We start from the raw sequence: 21,610 nt of genomic DNA on the forward strand, positions 1-21,610 counted from the left end.
GTTGAAGGAGACAAATCTGGTAGGAAGAAATGAAAAGGTAAAAAAATGCCTTAGAGGAAGGGTGACAAATCAATGAAGCAGAAGAGAGATAAATCATCAGATGAGTGTCACTTCTACAAGTATAATTGCACTAAAAAAGGAATTGTCCTCAATATCTAGAATCCCTTAAGAAAGAAGGTATTTTCAAAACTTTGGTTATAGAGATCAACATGTTGCCCACTTCTGCCTGCTGGTGTATTAACTTTAGGACTTCTATTCATACATGTAACACTTTATAGGGGTTCAAGGAAGGTAGAAGGCTAAGTGATGATGAGATTGTGCTCTACATGGGTGCGTCTGCAACCATTGTAGCTATTGCTATTGGATTATTAGATTTAGTTTTTAGAAAAGGGATAATTACCCTAAAAGATTGTCTTTATGTTTTGTAACTTAGGAGAAATTTGATTTCAGTTTCTAAGTTATGTAAAGATGGTTATTCTATTTTATTCAGTAATAAAAGTACAGTTAAATTGAATAACAAATACCTTGCTTATGGAGAACTTGAGAATGGTCTTTACGTACTTCACCCTTCTCTAGAAATAACTGGAACAACTTCATAACACATCCTCATGAAAAGAAAATGAGAAATGATTAATCCCACATGCCTATGGCATTATCGACTTAGCTATATAAATAAAGAACGGATCACAAGATTAGTAAAGGATGGTCCCTAGACTTTCTCACAGTAGAATATCTACCAACTTGTGAACGTTGCCTCCAAGGCAAGATGGAAAAGAGGTCATTTACAGGTAAACCTGAAAGAAGTACATGCACACTTGGTTACATGAATACTAGGAAATGGAACCAATACTCTTATTTTATAATTTCACCGATGATTATTCTCTATATGGTTACATGTACCTAATGAGACATAAGTTCGAATCTTTTGAAAAGTTTGAGGAGTTTAGACATGAAGTCGAGAAACATTTGGGGGGACAAACCAAATCCCTTTGATCAGATCGAGGAGGTGAATGTCAACATCCGATTTTTACTTGGTCCACTGCCTGAGCCTCCAATTCACCCCCAAACAACCGATCAGTCCCTTCCGACCCATCTAAAACAACCAAAAACCCCAAAAAACCAAATTTTACCCCGAAAGCCCTCAGATCTACCATTAAACATGCTCGATACCTGTTCGGTGACCCGGATCGACCCTCACTTACACCTCAACCATTAGATCAGACACAACCACTAGACCTAGAACGTCCTAAAACACATACCTATGAAATTTGAACTCAAAATTCCTTTATTCACCCATACATTAAACAAAGATTCCATTTCGACCATTCTCACACCCACAACCCATATGCACTTGATCCAAACGCATCTAAACCAATCAAACTTTTCCAATCATCCCAAAATATTGAAAAACCCTTACATATGAAATTCCAGCCCAAAACACCTTCATTTACTCTTGATTACATAAAGATTCTATTTCAAGGTCTTAGATTGATAGGATTCCAAGTCTACCCGATCCAGGCCCAGTTGACTCAATCTAACCTTGTTGATCACCTCAGACTACCCAAAAACCCTACCCTGTGAAATTTCATCCAAAATAGACCCTGTTTTCCCCTTGATCATGCAAAGATTTCATTCCTAGATCCAAGATTAGTCAAATTAAACCCTTTCCAAATCTACCAAATCCGGGCCCAGTCGGGCCATTTGACCTGCCAATCAACCCAAAATGTCCAAAAACCCCACCTCATGAAATTTCATTCAAAACTACCCCTATTTTCCTCTTCATCCAGAAAGATTCTATTTTGGCCAATCACACTAGCCCTCACACATCAAAACCCTTCTCAACCATCAGACCCATCTCAACCATCCAATATTTTGACCCAGAACCACCCATCTTTGAACCAAGACCCCGGTCTAAGCCCCTAGAATGGTTTAACCCATTTTATGAAAATACAAAAATGCCCATTGAACTCATCAAAATCATAGAATTATCCCTGTCCCATTATAAAACCAAACTGAAGCTCTGTATTGGAGAGAAGACACGATTCCCTTCTTCCTCCTCTTGATCGAAGCAGAAAACGGCGGAGAATTCGAAGGAGAAGAGAGACTTCCCCTTCTTCCCTAGTTCGAACGACTACCAGTAGCGACGAATCAAAATGAGCCCCCATCTCTGGCCCTCATCTCCGAAATCTCTTCATCTCCTGCCGTCATCCCTTTCCATTGCCCCTATTTTCTACGACTGTGCTGCAACTCTTAACAGTGGAGGCGCTTCATTCGTAACCCTTCTGATCTCCCTCCTTCTCTCTATCCTTCTTCGGCTCTCTCTGTTTCTTCTTCCTTCAATTCTAATCAGCCCTAATCAGTTTATTTTCACGCGTTGTTCATCTTCGGCTCTCTTTGACACACATCGGCGGCAAGTAGCGAGAGATCTCGCATAGAGATAGCATTTGAAGCAATACTTCATCAGATCTTCAATGGTTCGTCTCATCATCTTCTCTTTGGATCCCGTCATCCTCCTCCACACTGTCATTGTACACTGAACTCAGCTGACCGAAGCCTCCCTTCTTCATCCATCGCCCAGATTCAGGCTGACATATAGTAAACCTTGTCATTCTCTCCACATATTAGTTTTTCTTTTAATTCTCCTTCCCTTGTCTTTATCGGATATTTGAATCGATTGCGAGTTGGGAGGAGCGAGGATCAGCGGAGCCGACAATCGGCTCCGTTGAACTAGCTCCTATAGGTTTCAGTTCCTTTTTTATTATTTATTATTATTATTATTTCTCCTTTTTTTTGGTATTTTATTTATTGTTCTAGTTTTTTTGTTCCATTATCGAGTCATTTTGCTGTTAATTCCTCTCATGATAAAACTGTGGTATGAGGATAGTGGATCTATCTGCTGCTTCTTTTTTTATTTCCTCTTTGTTTATCTGTTTGTTTAAATTGGGATCGGACAGGGGGATGAAACAGGGGCAATTTCCTTTAAATCAGAGATAAAAGAGGAGAGGTTAGGGGTGATTCGATCTTTTGTAGATTAAAGGAGTGAAGAGGGACCAGGTTGGAGAAAACATGGTGTACTTGAAATGGGCAAACACTGATATTCGGTTTTGCAGATTAGAGGAGTGAAGAGGGATAATGCCGGTGAAAACAGAGCATGCTTGAAGTAAAGTAATGGTAATAACATGAAATTAAAAAAGTAAAATAAAATAAAAAATAATAAAAGAGAAAAGAGAAAATATAAGAACAAAAAACTGTAATCGTAGGTTAAGTTAACAGATCTAGTTTTTAGTTTGACAAGTAGAATATATTTGCAAAGGGGAAATAAGTTTTAAAAACAAATATAATAATGAAAAAATGAAAAAGAAATAAAAAGAAATAAATATTAAAAAAATATAAAAATATGAACGATGCAAAATATATATACATATATATAAATAAAATATATTTGAGGAGGTTTCTCTTGTGATGCTCTGCTTCTCATTTATGTTGCTTATTATGCTTTTTATCTGATAGGAGAATCATATTTTTGTGTTTATGCTTGTCTGATAATCCCATGTGGGCCCCACCTATTGGATTCGGGAGAGGGGTGCCTAATCCTTTCCCTTCGATTTTTATCCGAACTGGTTTGGACCGGTTTCTTGGATTTGGTTTTGGAGTCACTATTAAAACAATGCATTTTAAAAATTATTCTCGGAGGTCCTAGCACCTCCATTTCCATAACTGATGGGTGGTGACTCCATTTCAGTCCAAGTGGCGAAGTGAGCCATTTTTCCGATGCTCACAGTGATTATCTCTCTAATAAATTTAAGGATTATCTAAAGGACAATGAGATTATATCACAATTGTCTACCCCTAATATACCATAATTAAATAGTGTATCAGAGAGAAGAAATCAAACTTATTAGATATGGTCTAGTCACTCTTTATCCACTTAGAATCATCCATATCCTTTTAGGGATACGCATTAGAGACTACGATCTGCGTGCTGAATTAGGTTCCGAACAATTTAGTTCCTAAGACTCCATTTAAACTTTGGACCGACAAGATACCAAGTGTCAAAATACTTTAAAATCTGGGGTTGTCTAGCACATGCCAAAAAAGACTAGTGTAGACAGGAAGTTTACTACATCATAGACAATCATCATCAGAAAATTATTCTTAATGATGAGGGCTCAGGGGTAGTGAGAGAGAGTCCACAAGTCCCACATATGAGTACCCAACTTAGAAGATCTACTTGAGTGTCTAAACCTCTTGTATGTTTCGGTTATGATCAATAAAGTTACTTAATGGAAGCCATGGATAGTGAAGAAGACCCATTGACTTATATGGAAGTTATGTTAGACATAAACTCCCTGAAGTGGGTAGATGCCATAAAAATTGAGATGGACTCAATGAATACTAGCAGAGTCCGGACTCTTATAGACCTAACTCCTAGGGTGAAATCAATTGGTTGCAAGTGGATCTACAAGAAGAGGAAGAAAGACCTTGATGGAAATGTTGAGACTTATAAATCTCAACTTGTAGCAAAAGGTTATACTCAAAAGGGAATTGATTATGAGGAAATATTCTCACCTGTGGCCATACTGAAATTCATTAGGATACTATTGGCTATAGTTGCATACCATGATTTTAAAATATGGAAAATTGATGACAAAACTACGTTCCTGAATGGTGATCTTATTAAAGATATTTATATGCAATAGTTGGAAGGGTTTGTTGCCAAGGGTCAGGAACACATGGTGTGTAAGCTGAATAAATCCATATATGGATTAAAGCAAGCTTCTAAAAGATTTAACATATGTTTTAACTAAACAATCAAACAGTTTGATTTTGAGCAAAATCCGGATGAACCCTATGTTTACAGAAAGATAGTGGGAGGCAATGTTGTTTTCTTGGTTCTATATGTAGATGACATTATGCTCATTAGGATTATGAATGATTTGGGAGGGTTAACAACAGTGAAGGTATGGTTTTCGCAACAATTCTCCATGAAAGATCTTGAAGAAGCTTCTTACATTTTAGGACTTCGACTCTATAGAGATAGATCGAAGAGTATAATTGGATTTTCCCAATCTACTTACTTTGACAAGATTATCAAAAGATTCTACATGTTGGATTTCAAGAAGGGATTCATTCCTTTCAGACATGGAGTTTCTCCCTCCAAAGGAATGAATGCTCTATTGTGCCTCTGTTGTAGGGAGATAGAGGACATGAGAAAGGTTCCCTATGCATCTATCGTAGGGAGCATCATGTATGCTCTATTGCGCACTTAACTTGACATTGCTTAGGCCATTAGTGTTGTAAGTTGATACCAATCCAACTTAGGATAATATCACTAGACAACTGTGAAAAACATACTAAAATACTTACAAAGGAGTAAAGACTATTGTCTTATCTTTAATGGTAGTTTACTATAGATGATTGGTTATATAGTTGTCGACTTCCAGTCTGACCCAAATCTTTATGTTGGGGTCTTGTGCAGATAGTTGGAGAAACAAGGGTCCACAGTGGATTCCACCGGCCAAGGCCAAGTACATTGTCGCAAGTGAAGCTACCAAGGAATTGGTATGGATGAAGAAATTTGTCTAAGAATTAGGAGTTATACCATTTAGTACATTACTCATTCCACTGTTATATTAAAACACTAGAGCCATTGCTCATGCTAAGGAGCCAAGAGTCAACTTGAAGTTGAAGCACATCGAGAGAAAGTATCTCATTCTACAGGAGATTGTTGGTAGAGGAGGCATCTAGATTTAGAAGGTAGCATTAGTGGAATATGTGGTAGACCCACTAATTGAGCCATTGACATAGAAAGTGTTTGATGGACATATGGATAGTATGGGATTGAGGCAAAAATCTGAGTGGACCTAAGTGTAAGTGGGAGTTATTAGAAAGTGTATGCCCTTAGCTCCAATCAAATTGATGTACATAAACATTTATCTATAAATGAATAAAGTAAATTATTGTTTCATGTTCATATTGGTATGTTTTCTGTGAAATACCCCTTGAACTAGACATTTAAGAGACTCGCGTTAATTTAGAATGTTCTCAGCCATTTGATAAACTTGGGGAGTTTATCCTGACAAGGTTGATACTAGTGTACTACTAAATAGTTGGAGAAACTTGTTTTACCTATTAGAGTTAGAACCCAAGCACAAACCAATGGATGTTTACAAGAAGCACTAAACCCAGACTAATTTTCAGTTATGCCCTAGACCTTGGAGATAAATGGGCAAAACTAGAAAGTTACACTTTACCCCAAACTTGATTATGATATTACACTAGGTGTTGGACTAAACTATCTTTGATATGCTAACCAGTGAGATCCATCAAGGGTAAAATATTTCGGTATGTTGGGGTAGTTTGGGAATTCACTTAAATGAGTGATCATAGTGATAGGTCAATCCCTTTGTTAGACAAAGTGGATATCAAGGTTTACACTCTTTGTGATGAAAACCTAAATTGTCAACAATGGATTTCAAATTTATTTGAAATATGATTTGCAAAATATATTTATATTATTACATTATGTTATTTTATGAAAATGTTTGCAAAAGATTTTAATCTTAGGATCCATCTGAGCAGAGAGTATGACATTACATCTTGTAGGCAAGGGAGAGGTCCTTCCCTATGGGTAGTGTTCTGATGATTATGGATTGAGAGGTCAAGTGTAAGAGACCATTATAGGGCTGATTACTTGATGGTTTTTATCTTACATAAGTCCATTATCCTTGGGTCTTCATAGGGTGGATAAATCCAATGATCATTGAGTTGTAAATGTTGGGTCCAAACTAAGCCCATGTTGATTGGGCCAGGGATTCATTGCCTTGAGTAGTGAATTCGGCCTAACCTCTTTCATGGATAAGGTCGAACCCTTATGGACTTGTGTGAGACCTTTGTGGGTTCCCACGCTATACAATATTCAGGCCCAAAGTAGCCATGCAACACTTAGGGATGTGAGCCATTGGAGATAATGGGCCTAAGGCCCATTACTAATGTGATTAGTTAAGTGATCAACATATTGTTATGTGATTTTGGTCCAAATTGGCTTGGATCTGGGTATGGAGCACCAATTATCTTAAGAGGATAATGATTATCAACTAAAGATAGAGTTCTGATTCAAATTTGATTTGGATCAACTCCTAATTAGGTTAGGAGAGTGCTCTATATAAAGAAGAAAGATGGGAGAATCCAAAACCTTATCATGACCTAGCCATTGCAAGAACTGATTTTTATAAGTTTTTCCACTTATATTTTGCAAGAAAAATGTTGGGGAAATCAAACTCACAAATCCCATTCGATCCAAGTTAGTTGGATAGCAGTTATGTTGAAATGGTTTTGCTGAATCATCTTCTCATACACTCTATGCCATCTTTAATTGGAGGCCAATTTTGGGACTTCTATTGGGTGTGAACTATCACTTTGGAAACTCTAATTTGTGGACTCCATATTAGGTATAATCAGTTTTGATTTTCATTTCAAATGTAGTCCAGTTCAGTGCAAGATTGATAAAAAAATTTCATATTTCAAAATCATTGGAAAATTGGTTCTCGAGTTGGGTTAGACATTTTTTTGAAAATTGCCCAACCATCAAGTTAAGGTCTAGGAAATTGCCTAAGGCTTTCCCTAGGCTAACTATTGATTTCTAAGGTATGAAGCGAAGCAAGGTAAGTGTGTATTCAGCCCTAGCTTGTAGTGCACATGCATATTTATTACATCAAGTTCTTGTACATAAGACTCCTGAAATCTCTTGAACTTGATTTTCTTCTTCTTCGAACAGATGAATTTTGCATTTCTTATCCAAATTTCATCCCAAACAAAGGAAAATCAATAAATTAAGTATCTATACAATTGGATTCATACCACATTAATACTTTCAATGAGTTTGTTATCATCAAAACACATAATTTCAACAACCTACGCAACTTGCACCATAATGATCCAATGATGTCATTATTAAATAATAAAAATGAAAATATATGGAATTAAAAAAAATATAGACAATTTTGACATATCTCAATACTATAAATTTGTCATATTAAACAAAGATAAGTATGACAAACAATAATTGTTTTTACAATTGATTATGAAACTAGAATAGAAATTTAAAATGTCCTATATAAGTATGACAAACAATAATTGTTTTTACAATTGATTATAATTTCAACACATGATGTAATAATAGACAAAAATAAATATGTCAACACATTGTTTTCTTTGATATATATTATATTTTTATCATATTAAACAAAAATAATTATGATAAATAAGAAGTATTTTTATTAGCAATTGAAATAAAATACAATTTAAATCCAATAGCAAATCATGCTTTAATTTCTTATCTATTTAATGGGTAATAATAATATTGAAATTATTATTGTTATTTGAAATTATCACGTGTGATGCACGTGCACATTTATTAATTTTTTAAAGCATGTGCACATTTATTAATATAATATAAAATATTATACAAATTTAATACTTTACATGCAAAAGCTTTTGTCTAAAAATCAAGCCCGACCCATGATGACCCCTACCTTTCCACTTTTGAGGCAATCCAAATTTGCCAGTTACTTATTTGTGTGTCCTTTGCTAGATCTGCAATATAAGCCCGACTTTTAATCAGCTAGATTTTTCATTGTTTCTAAAGTGTTTTCTATAAATAGCATAGGCCTAACCTTAGAATTTATAGGCTCCTAAACTTACTTTAAATGATGACAATCACTTCAGAGAGGCCATTGTTAATGGGGAACAACGAACATATATTAAGGCTATGTTTGGTTTGAAGGAAAAGGTAGGGAAAGGTAGGGAAACTCATACAAGGTTTGTAAATGTTTCCCTACTTTTCCTTCCTTTCCCTACTTTTTCCTTCAAACCAAACACAGCCTAAGGGAAAGTATAGATTCTACGAAGGAAATACAGCAAAGGTAGGAATTGACAAAAAAAAAAAGTGTTTTTTATAACAATCTAATTGAATAGTAACTATTGGAAATGCTTGAAATTCTTTATATAAAAAATCATCATTCAATTATTATTTCTTAATTGGTTATCATCATCATCCAAACCTTATTATCCCAATTGTTGGAGTTTTATTGGTGTTATTTAAATCATTTAAGTTTTTTTTCCTGTTTATGGTTGGTTTTAATGCCTTTGAAGTTTCTTTTGTGCTTCTCTTATGCTCAAGTTTCCAAATATTACAAGGCTTTTGCTTCTTGTTTTTTGCTCTCTTAGGCTGCGTTTGTTCGGAGTTTAAAACAACATCGATGGTGTTTCACACTGAACCGTTAAAAAAAGTGAGCATTGAAAAATGTGACTGTAGATGTAAAATTCCACTACAAGCAGTGACACTTTACATTGATAATCGATGTAAACTAAACCTCCATCCAAACATTGACAAAACTGAATTGTTGATGATATTCATTGCATTCAAACGCCGACAAAACCAAACCGATAATGACATTTTAAACCGCAAACAAACACAGCCTTTTAAGTTGTGAAAAGTACTACAATCCCATAGGGAGTAGGAAAGAAACTCCACTTGACCTTTTGTTGATTATTGTTGCTATATGTTAATAGACATGTAGAGAGAGTGGGATGGGAACACTCCACACGTGCACCCGGCTGGGCTGGGCTATCACAAGCATGCGCCCACTGCACGGTGTTGTGTCGTGTCATGTCATGCGTATAGTCCTACACTATCTTTTGTTTCCCTTTTATTCTTTTCCCTCTTGTTTTTTTTGGGTTTTTCTCACTTAAAAACTTAAAATACCTCTCTAAATAATTTTATTTACCTTGAAGAAAAAGGTTTAGGTGAGTTATGAGTAGAGATCTGCGGAATGGCGGTGGGAAGAATGGTCAATGGAGAAGATGATCGTTCCACAATGTTTCGGTCCACGGTCCTACATTTATTTACACCGATCAACTGGTTTTTACAACGTTTCACTCGGTGTTCATCTTCCTGTGTTTGAGCGTATGCTTAATACTTTGGTTTATTGTTGTGGATCGTGAGTGCACACCTCTCCAGAGTTGAGAGATGTTGTATTATAGTTTGCACTAATTGGTTTTAGGGACAACAGCGTTTGCCCCTGTCTCAGCTTGGATACAACCATTTTCTCTTATTCTACTTGCAGGAATTTATTAATTATATTACTATTTCAACAGGAATTTTTTGGATGCTACATTCTATTTCGCTTTACTTTTTAGGGGTTTTATTTTTGGATTTTGAGAAGGGGAAAGTTGGTCAATGAGATTTTGGTTTTGGTTGAGCATATTTTTTTTTTTTTTCAGATGGGGATCAAGGAAAGTTTATTTTTTTTTAGTATCATTATCCATCTCCTAGGTGGATAAATAACTTTTCCACCTAGAAGCAAACTGCCAATACTTGAATGGGACAGAAATGTCCCTTTTAATAATGAATTTTTATGGCTAAAACGGTCATTGTTTTATTTATACCTGGGCAATAAAAGAACATGGGTAAATGCACTTATTCGAATAAGTATTTCCTAAGAAACACTTACCTAGACAACTGTATTTATCCGGATAAATAACTTATCAAAAAGCGAATGGGGCCTTTTTTATCATTACTAATCAGATTACACATTGGTCTTTTTTTATTTTTGGTAAAAGATTATTAAAACTCATATTTGGTTCTCACAAGACCGTCCTCACGGCCTTTGCAGCCATGCATTGGGAGTAACCTCTACCGTATGTTTTTATTCAGGGAGATATTTTCAGTGCACAGCTGTAAGGGGGTTGCATGAATCTTGTCTAATTAACTATAACATTTTGTTTAGTGCCATGAACGCCTAAACCATTTCTTCCTACTTCCCCTATCATCCAGCCTCCTTCTAAACTTTTGATTCCTAGAACCTTTAGGCTATGTTTGGTTTGAAGGAAGAGGTAAGGAAAGGAAGGAAAATGTAAAGAAACCTATACAAGATTTCTAAAGGTTTCCTTACCTTTCCCTTCCTTTCCTTATTTTTCCCTTCAAACCAAACATATCCTTAAATCCTTCTCTCTAGTTTTATTTCTGGGTGGATTCTTAGATTGGCTGGTCTTTCTTCAATCTTTTAGCAATCAAGTTCGAATTCGATTGGCCATATTGAGTGGCTAGCTCTTTCAGCTTGACATTGTTAGTTAGGCTCAGTTTGTGAGGAGTACAAATACAAATATGTACGGTACAAATAGATAAAAATAATACAAAATACAAGGTTTTGCATTCTACATATTTATATTTGTACTCCTTCCAAACTGAGTCTTAGTCTCCAAAGGCTGAAAGCGCTTTAGTAAAAAGCAGAAAAATCAATTTAGTCTTCTTATTCCCTATCAATAGACCTTGAACCTTGGAGGGAGAGATAATCATGGATGGGAACTAGAAAGCTTGACTGTACAAACCCTTCGAAATCTTTACCTTGGCTCCTCTGATGTACAAGAGTTGATTGTAGGTGCTGTAAGTTCATCATTTACTATATATAGAAACCACACCCATTTAAGTAAAGGATAGAATAGATATAAAGGAAACGTAAAGACCCAACGACAAACTACAAACTCAGGGGAAAAGGTTGCTGTTGTGTCAACATTCACCCTCACAATTTGTACGTCTACTTTCGGCTTCCATCAGGGCAAGCCCGTGCCTATACCATTCTAACCACCTTTTTCAACTTTGCATTGGGAATATCTCTCCATGAAATAAAGCAAATAAGTATAGAGGTATTCTCAATACAAGGTTGTAAAGGCTGCTCGAACAGGCTTTGCCTTGATCGAAGCCAAACTCCTTATATGGAAGCTTCTTATTAGTAAGTAATGTTTTCTTGCTCAAAACTCTCTCCGAGAAATAGAAGAGTGTGTTGTGTCAATGGATCGTGGCAGCAAGGCCACTATGCTTAGGATTTGCTCAATTAAACTGGTTTTGAGAAGAATGAACAAGTTTCTTTCTTTTCTTTTTGAGTAAATTTCTTGTTAGTCAAGGGCGGAGCCAGGGCTTTTTTCTTAGGGGGCCAAAAGCTAATATGATTACTACTTAAACACAGATCCTAATTTTTATATTAAAAATGCTAACAATCAAAATAAAATCTAATATACGATTCTAAATACCAAAATTTTACAACTAATATATGATCCTAATTTTTTATTATTAGTTTGTCATTGTGTGCTGCAATTCCTTCATTCAATACGTTGGAAGTTGGAATACCAAAAGAAAAAGATTTTACATTATAGATTTGAGATACAACTTATAAATTATTTGGATTTTTTATGTTTTTTCTTTTTATTTTATTTATTGATGTATTTGTTATTATTTTTCCTCTATAAAGATCCTAAAGATTAATGGATAAGAACGAATGACCAACTTTGAATTAGACAAGCACTCGCAGTGCGAGTCTCGCACGACTATGCTTGCACCCCCTGCCCACTGCCTAGCCCACCTACCTGGGCTTGCCCAGTGCCCAGCCCACCCACCTGCACTTGGTCACCTACCCTGTGCCCCTACCCAACCCACCCACCTGGCCAGCCCCTTGCCCAGCACACCCGCCTTGGCCTAGCCAACCCCTGTACAGAAAACAAGGAAATCCAATTTAAGAAAATAAAAATTATATAAAACCTTAAACAACAATTGAAATACAAAAAAATAATACTCAATAAACAATAGAATAACACTCAATCAAAACTGTAAAACCACTTAAAATTTTGGTGAATGAAATTATTTTATTATTCTCAATAGATTATATTGAAATCCACAAAACAGAAAATATCTAAAGAAACTAAATTAATAAGCAGAATAAAAAATTAGAATTTACTTACAAGTTTCAAATTAGAACTATTGAACTAATCTAATAAGCAACAAAACCACAAAATTTTAAATTAGGAGCTAAGGAGATCTTGAAAGCACAAGAAAAAAAATCTTATATATTAGTTTTAGAATTTTGGTATTTAGGATCATATATTAGATTTTATTTTAATTGTTATAATTTTAAACTATGAATGTTCCTCTCAGTCACAGTAATTTGAAATTTGTATGTCATCTGGGTCAAATGAATGCAACCCAAATTAATTTCCTATGATGTTGAAGAAGATTGATTTTAAAGCAACAAAACAAGTTCTTTGTTAAAGGAGAAGCAGTGGTGTAGTGTAAAAGTATACATAAGAAACTTCTATTTGGCTTGCTCAGAAAGTTATCTTCTTGTATTACTCTTTGTAAGAAATTAGAATACCTATGAAGCTCTTGTTAGACAGTGTATGCCCTTAGCTCCAATCAGAATGATGTACATTATGACATTTATTGTAAATGAATAAAGTACATATTTGATTCATGTTATAGTGGTGTGTTTCTGTATAATACCCTTAAACTGGATATATAATGAGACTCGTGTTAGTTTAGAATATTCACAGCCAATGGGTCAATTTAGAGAGATCTATCCTAATAAGACTAACACTGATGTAACGCCAAGTTGGTTGGAGTAGCCTGTCTTAGTCGCCAGGGTGAGACTCGAGGTATATGCAGTGTAGGTTTAACTTGAAACCTTGAACTGGACCAAAATTCTAGTGTTGCCCTGGACCTTGGTGATAAGTGGGCAAAATTGGAATGTTACACTTGACCCCTAGACTCGATTGTGATACTACACTAGGTGCCGGATTGGGCTGTCTTTGATGTGCCAATTAGTGAGATCCTTAGAGGGGGTCAAAACCCGGGTATGCTGAGACAGTCTGAGAATTCATCTGAGTGAGTGATCATAGTGATAGGATCAGCCATTGTCAAACAAAGGTAATGATCGAGGATGCACTCTATCTGATGGAAACCAAAACTACCGACAGTTGATTTCAATTGTTGAAATTTGTTTTGCAAAATATATTTTATATACAGATATAAATACATATATTATGGTTTCAAATTATTTGCAAAATGTTTTAATTCTCGGGATCCATGTGAATAGAGAGTGCAACACTGTTCCTTGCAGCCGAGGGAGAGGTCCTCTCTTGTCGGGCAGTGTTTGATCATTATGGGCTGAGAGGTTAAGTGTAAGACTATTGAGGGTTATACTTGATGGGCTAATCTTGCATCTGCCCATAGTCCCTGGGTTTTTATAAGGTGGCTTGGCCCAAGGACCACTTAGTGTAAATGTTGGGCTCATTAAAAGTCCTTGTGATGGGCTTCAGGGGGTTTACTATCTTTTCAGTGAATTCGGCCAGGCCTAGTAACAAAGGTTGGCCTGAACCCATGTGGCTGATGTGTAGATCAATGTTTGGGTTCCACACCATACAAAGAAGCCCAACTGGGCAGCAGTTTGGAAGCATTATTAGCAATTAGACTTATTGGGCTTAAAGCCCATTTCGAATTGGCCTAATTTGATTAGTTAAATAAAGCGCTTAGACTTATTAGGCTTAAAGCCCATTTCAAACTGGCTTAATTTGATTAGTTAAATAAATGGGGCATATCTGGGATTAAATCAACAGATAGGATAGGGTCTTATCCCCATCCACTCAGAGAGTCTAGATCTGAATACAAATTTGAATATAGAAACCTCCTAATGACATTAGGAAAGGGTTGATCTAATCTGTAGATAAGATAAATTCTTATCATTATCTCTTAAAGAGAACTCCTTATCCAAATACAGATTTGGATTACGAAACTCCTAATGAGATTATGAGCTCTCTTTAAGGCTATAAAAGGAGGAGGGGGTGAACCATTCAGCCCATCCCAACATCCAGAGATCAGAGTTTACACAGAAAGAAGACAACACCAGTGTGACTGCACCATCTTCTCTCTTCATTCTCCTCCAGTTGCCGCCATACTGCCAATTTGATCTCCATTGTAGGAGCGATCAAGAAGAGTCTTAATATCAGTCTTTAGAGAAAGGCTAATCAGAAGTCGTGCTCACTGCCGTCATTGGATTCTTGTTGAAGAATTCGGTTCGTTGGACGGACCCTGTTGATTCTGCTCCACCATAAGCTGCGTCATTTTCAACAGGAGCAGTTTTTGGTGTTTTTTCTTTGTGTGTAAACACCTTCGTTGGGAGATACTGCATCTTCGTATCAGGTATATCCCTCTCATACTGATTTTGTTCAGATCCGGTTTGGTTCTTGGTTCAAGATTGATCATTGAAAATCAGTTTTCTAAAACAGGGAATGTGATTCCCAGATGGGAGAGAGAAAATTTTTGAAATTTCGCCCTAACTTCTTGCAGGGTTCGACCATCCATATGATGGATCTCTCTTCCCTTCAACTCTGTTTTCTAGTCTCTACTTCAATTTATTGTATGTAAGTCCTCTATTCTAGAACATTTTTTTCCACTTTGCATGCATCCATGGTTAGCTGAAACTACAGCCAACACATAACATGAATCCTAGAAGAGAAGCAATTCCTTCCTGGTTGAATAGAATTTCCTTTAACGTGTCAAGAAAAAAAAAGTTGCAACTACTTCACTGTTCAATGAACAAAATGTTTGAAATGATCATTTATTCATATACACATTAGGAACGAACAAGCTTAAAAAAAATCCTAAATCTAAAATCCCCAGACTACAACAACTGATAAGAAATGCTAATTCTATATGAAGCCTAAGCATAATGAATGTTGTCCCGAAATAAAGTAGCAAAGAATTACTTGCAACTCCATCCAAAGCTAGTTAACTGCTGGGAGTTATAGAAGCTATGCCACCACTGGCATCCCCCTCTCTTGAAGTCATAGTTCCTTCTTCAATCTTCTGCAACTGTTTTGTATCTTTTAATCTGCTCTCGCTCAACTCCTTGGCAGTATCGTATGAAGCATGCAGCCCAAAGAAGAAGTAGTAGAGCAGAAGCAACCCTGTCCACATTGCAAATCTCATGTAAGACTTCCCGTCAATTGATCCCAGCAGGAAGATATTGATGGCGATGGAGGCCGAGGGCAACCATGGCACAAGTGGGACTCCCCAAAGCTTGGGGTCCCGAGCGTGTGGCACAAACAGCCTGAGCCCCAGAGTCGAGAGAAGCCACAGAATCCCCACGACCAAATACGCTACCCACCGCGACTCACCCAATGCCCATAAGGCAGCCATGGCGCATGATGATCCCAATATGGTCAACAGGAAGGTTACGAGCAAGTTACGGTCTCGCGGCGTGGTTACACCGCTCACATAGTATCGGCGGACAAGCAGGGCGACGGCAACAAGCATGAAGATGAAGAGGGTTGAGATGGATAGGAGGTTGGAGAGGATGTCCAGATCTGTAAAGAATGCAATAATGGCTGTTGCTATGAGCATAGTGATTGTGGCGTTGATCGGTGTTCCAGTCTTTTCGTTCACATGAGCCAGCCATGGCGGCATCATGTGGGTGCGGCCGATGTGGGTCAGGTACCTGGCCTGGCCTATGGCGCTGACGAGCAATACCGAGCTCATACCCTTCAACGCCCCAAGAGCAACAATGTACTTGGCCCAGTTCATTCCCACAGCCTTGAAGGCCATTGAAAATGGTGCGTCTGGGTCGACCTGGTCGTAAGGCTGCATGAGGCACAGCGTGGCAGCAAGCAGGCAGTAAGCTACTGTGATGATCGACATGGACCCCAGGAGCCCAATTGGAATGTCCCGACCTGGGTTCTTTGTCTCCTCCGCCATGGTCGACACAGCGTCGAACCCCACATAGGCGAAGAAGAGAACGGCTGAGCCCTTGAAGATGCCACGAGCTCCAAACGGAGCAAACACAGCATAGTTCTTGGTATCGGCATGGGCCATTCCTGCGATAATGACGAAGAGGATGATGCAGACGTGGATGATGGAAGCGACGTAGTTGACGCGGGACGAGGCTTTTGTGCTTCTGCTTGCAAATACGGCTACAATGGCGATGATAACAACCGCAATCGGATCGAGGCGGCTGTAGTCTTTGGCGAGGCCGTTGGCAATGATACGGAATTCATCGGGCTTGTGATTGCAGAGAGTTGCGAAGTAAGAGGTCCAGGAGCGGGACACGGCAGCTCCACTGATCACATACTCGAAGAGGATGTTTCCGGCTGCAATGAAGGCCATGAAGTCTCCTAGCTCTACCCTCAAGTAAGCAAAAGACCCACCTGAAAAATCAATGCCAAACATGTATTCAAGAGCGAAATCAATCAATTTCATATTTAGTTTCTTTTCAAAACAAAAAGAAAAAAAAAAAACAAATCATATATATTTAGTTCAATCGGTGTGTTTGTGTTTATTGAATGTACCGGCGGCGGGGATTTCGACGGCGAACTCGGTGTAACAGAAGACGGAGAGCATGGCTGAGATGCCGGAGACGACATAAGAGAAGACAACAGCAGGGCCGGCATCGTACCTGACCTCTTGGCCGGTGAGGACAAAGATACCAGTACCAATAACAGCGCCAATGCCCAGCCATATGAGGTCCCACCATGAGAGGTTCTTCTTCATGTCATTCTGGCTTCGAGCCTTCATCTCGTTCAGCTCGGTTTCGTCCAGGGACCGAGTCAGAATGCGATCCTTTAACCGCATTCCGGTTTCGCTCCATGCCTTGACATAGTTCCCCCAACTCTTGAACGATTCCTCTGGTAGAAAATCTCCTTTACTGCAAACGCATCCTCTTCTTCTCACCCCTTTCCTCTCACCTTCCATTATTTTTAGCAACTTCTTTTCCTTTTGCTATCTTCTAATCTGTGCTAGGAAATCCAAAACTCTTGTTTCTATAAATATCTATCACTGTGAATGAGAAACTAAAGAAATTAATCCATTTGGTCATTCATATGGGATCTTCTAGACCACCATCGAAGGGCCGCATTGAACAACCTAATGTTTTGATGATTCTTTCTTTTCCTTATTATTTTACAGAACATATTTAGGCTTAATAGCAATGAAACAAATAAAATAATTATTAGGATGTTACAGTACAATCTATCCCATTAAAATAGCAAAAAAAAAATGACTGTTTTGGTTTAAGGGGCTGGAATAGTGGAATGCAACAAAAATATAGGATCGATGATCGATTTAAGTGCTACTATTTTACAGAGAAAGGGATGATCTACTTAACAGTAGTGATGACCCATGAAGATCAACAGACAAGCAAATACAAAGAAACTGAATCCTAAAATGCATATTCACATACATTGGGGAAGATGGGGGTGAGAGAAAGGTGTTTGAATGTTCAGAGATTTGGGGTGGGTGGGGTGGGAGTGCATCAGATGAGCATTTTATGCAGAACAAAAGTAAGAAATGAAGAAGAAAAAGATACAGCAGCTTTGTTGTGTAGAGTAACTTGCCTTGGACACTGGGCCCGGACGGGAATGAAGGAAGAGAGAAGAGCAAATGTGAGGAATTAGGGCACATCAGCGTAGAAAACCATATAGGAAGAGGCTGGGCGGAGTTGCGTATAAATCCATGAATCCCAACTTCCCAAGTATATAGCGGAGACTTATCATAGTCGAACCCTTCGAGGAAGTGCTTTGATTGGTCAGAGCTCCTCCGGTACCATTTGTTTCCGGTATCATGGGCTTGCTCCTGAATTATTTTCTGTTATACTTTTCTCTGATTTTCTTTTTCAGTCTCTGGTATATGAGTCATTGAATTTTGTTCAAATTTGCGTCCAGATGATCAGGACCGTTTTTTATTGGGGTTTTTATTGTTCAATCCACCTCAGAAATCTAAGCTCCCACAGAACGAAATAGGTGGGATGAATCCTGACGGTAGATCGATTCCAAATCCAGAGGCTACTAGTAGATTAGAAGGAACTGTAATTTCAGATTTCTAAGGTCATGCAGTCTATTTAACTTTTTTTCTCATGAAACTCTTTTTCAGGCCTTGAATCTATATATATATATATATATATATATATATATTAAAACTAGTTCTGCCATGTCAGCATAGCTCTCCTTCTAGAGAAGCTATTTATCTATTTTCTCCATTTTTTGCATTTTTTTTATTTTCTTTTGTTTTAAAAATATAAAACAGTAATCATTGAACCAATGAGATACTCCCATTTCCCAACAATCTCTTCTAAAATTTATCCTAAACTATCTTCCCCACTTTATCCTAAATCATCTCCAACTCCTATTTATCTTCTAACTTATCTCTAATTTACTAGAGAATTTCTCTCCAAATGATCTCTAATTCCTACTTATCCTCTTTAACACTTTTTATCTATATCTAACTAAATAAAGTTTAAATTAAAATTTCAAAAATTACTTAAATATTTAAACAAATTATACAATAACTTTAAAATAATTATTAAAAATACAAAAATAATTATAATAGATTCATCACGAAGTTATGTACTAACAATATAATTATTAATAGTTTTACATTTCCACAAAATTCATCACGAAATTATGTACTAACAATATAAATTATGATTTTCTAGATTATTCAAATTAAATGTTATTCAAATAACTTTCAAATAATTATTTCAATATTTCAATAACTAAATATATTAAATAATAAAATACTAAAAATAGATAAATAGTTATATAGAAAATATTTAATTCTTTAAATATTGTAATAACTAAATATCTTAAATTCAAATAATGAGTACTTTTTAAATATTTTAGATATTATTTAAATAATTGAATAACTAAATATTTAACATAATTATATTTTAAATAATTAAACTAACAAAATTATAAAATAAAATAAATAAAATCATAACATAATACTCAAATTAATAATAATTTAATATTTCTACAAAATTAATAATGAAATTATGTAATAATAGGATAAACTTTAAAATAATTATTAAAAAAACAAAAAACAATTCTAATAGATTTAATAATATTCATATTATTAATAATCTTATATTTTTACAAAAGTCATCATGAAATTATGTACTAACAATATAAATTATGATTTTCTAGATTATTCAAATTAAATGTTATTCAAATAGTAGAATTTAACATTAAAAAAATAAAATATTATTTCGATATTAAAATAACTAAATATCATAAATTCAAATAATATGTATTTTTAAATATTTTATATGTTATTTAAATATTTAAACAAGTAAGTGTTTTAAATAACGAAATATTTAACCTAACTATTTTTAAATAGTTAAAATAAAGAAATTATGCAATAAAAAACATAATATTCAAATTTATAATAATTTTATATTTTATAAAATTAATAATGAAATTATGTTGAAGTTTGGTTTTTCCGATCCAGTCCGGTTTTGAAAGCCATGATATAAATCAAATAATATAAATAGGTTAAGGTTAAGCAATAAAAAAATTATTAATTTAAAAATCCACTAAACTTTCATTAAAATTAAATATTAACAAAAGTTAGTAAATATTATAAATGTATTTCAATTCCACTTAAAAATTTAGCTTAACAAACACTAATAAAAATAAGAAATTTAACTATAAAAATATTAATTAATAGATTTAATAATATTATTAGATAACTTATGAGTTTAGACCTTAATAAACGCTAATAAAAAATATTAATTAAATATTCAAAAAATTTTGAAAAATCTAAACATAATTAAAATACTAAAACTAATTAAAAAATATTGAAAATTAATAATATTTTCTATTAATAAGGACATTTACTGAAAATCTGAAATTATTGAAAAATATTGAGAATTAGTTGTATTTTTTTATTAACTATGGTATTTATTTAGTTATTTAATTTATTTTTACTGAAATCAAATGCAAATTAATTTTGTAGTGACTAATACGCAAAAATAAATGATGAAAATACTGAAAATTATTGAAAAATACTTATATGCAAAAATTACTGAATAATAATGAAAAAACATCAAAGACTAATTAAAAATTCAAAAATTATGAAAAACCTAAAGATTAATTAAAATACTAAAAAGAATTAAAAAATTAAGTTAATTGTATTTTATTACAAAAAATACTAAATAATAATGAAAAAATAATGCATTTTAATTATTAATAGTAATATAATTAACAATAATTATTTTTAAATAGTTGAAAATTACATTTAATTACCAAAAAGTTATATTTAATTACTAAAAAATTACATTTAATTAGTTTTAGCCAAGAAATTAGAAATATTTTTGAAAATATGAGAATTTCTTGAAGTTACTGTATTTTAAATAAATACAATAATTTAATAATTATAATATTTTAATAGATAACAATATTTTAATAATTAATAAAAAGTAACAAATCGTTATCAAGGATATGTACCATGCCCACACATGCCCACATGCCCACACATATCAAGGATAATTAGGTTCAAAGTCTAATTAGGTATTAAACTTTTGGGGTCCAATGATGGTTTTAGTGGATAGGACCCAAGCTAAACAACCCCTAATAAGCTCAACTTTGAAGTTATATGCATATATGGTAAATATTATTATATCATATTTAAATAACAAATTTTATATTAATATATATATAGAAAATGTTATATATTAATTTATACTAGACTAGAATTAAATAAAAAATTGAATTTGTTAAAAATCATTGTTTTATAATTAACACGGGCCTCTTTATCAATAGAAAATGTGCAACCCCGAGCCCAAGCCCGGGCTGACCAACGGGCCTAGATCTTGAGTTTGAGCCTAGCCTTTATATAAAGCTCGAAGTTGGAGCACGAGCTCGAAGCCCGACCTATAGACAAAATGTCTTATTTTCAGTATACTTTTATAAACTAATACTACATTAATTTAGTAATAGTTTAATAAATTAA

The 21,610-nt window shown here is 35.1% G+C and overlaps 1 protein-coding gene and 1 long non-coding RNA gene across 3 annotated transcripts; one reads left to right on the forward strand and one right to left on the reverse strand.

Annotated features, from left to right (window-relative positions):
* The first annotated feature begins 2,027 nt into the window (after positions 1-2,027).
* On the forward strand, positions 2,028-5,972 carry LOC148865517 (uncharacterized). 2 transcript variants are annotated; one of them, XR_016109330.1, is made up of 2 exons: positions 2,028-2,595; positions 5,480-5,972. It is a non-coding gene; the product is annotated as an uncharacterized LOC148865517 (long non-coding RNA). The 2 variants fall into 2 exon arrangements; XR_016109329.1 differs by having other exon boundaries at positions 2,047-2,604.
* Positions 5,973-15,413: 9,441 nt separating this feature from the next.
* Positions 15,414-17,642, reverse strand: LOC148865518 (cationic amino acid transporter 1-like). Its single transcript, XM_088979919.1, has 2 exons — positions 17,173-17,642; positions 15,414-17,031 (listed from the first exon to the last, which is right to left on the reverse strand). The coding sequence occupies exons 1-2, from the start codon at positions 17,573-17,575 to the stop codon at positions 15,617-15,619; spliced, it is 1,818 nt and encodes a 605-aa protein (XP_088836045.1). The 5' UTR covers positions 17,576-17,642; the 3' UTR covers positions 15,414-15,616.
* Between the last annotated feature and the right edge of the window lie 3,968 nt (positions 17,643-21,610).

This window comes from Nelumbo lutea, chromosome 3, assembly GCF_056320005.1.
Source record: "Nelumbo lutea isolate HS-2025 chromosome 3, American lotus-T2T, whole genome shotgun sequence".
Classification (NCBI taxonomy): Eukaryota; Viridiplantae; Streptophyta; class Magnoliopsida; order Proteales; family Nelumbonaceae; genus Nelumbo; species Nelumbo lutea.

Coding starts and splice junctions, on each gene's coding strand:
- LOC148865518 (XM_088979919.1), bottom strand. CDS start 17,575: ATGGAAGGTGAGAGGAAAGGGGTGAGAAGAAGAGGATGCGTTTGCAGT. Junction 17,032..17,172: donor CGTCGAAATCCCCGCCGCCG/GTACATTCAATA, acceptor TTGATTTTTCAG/GTGGGTCTTTTGCTTACTTG.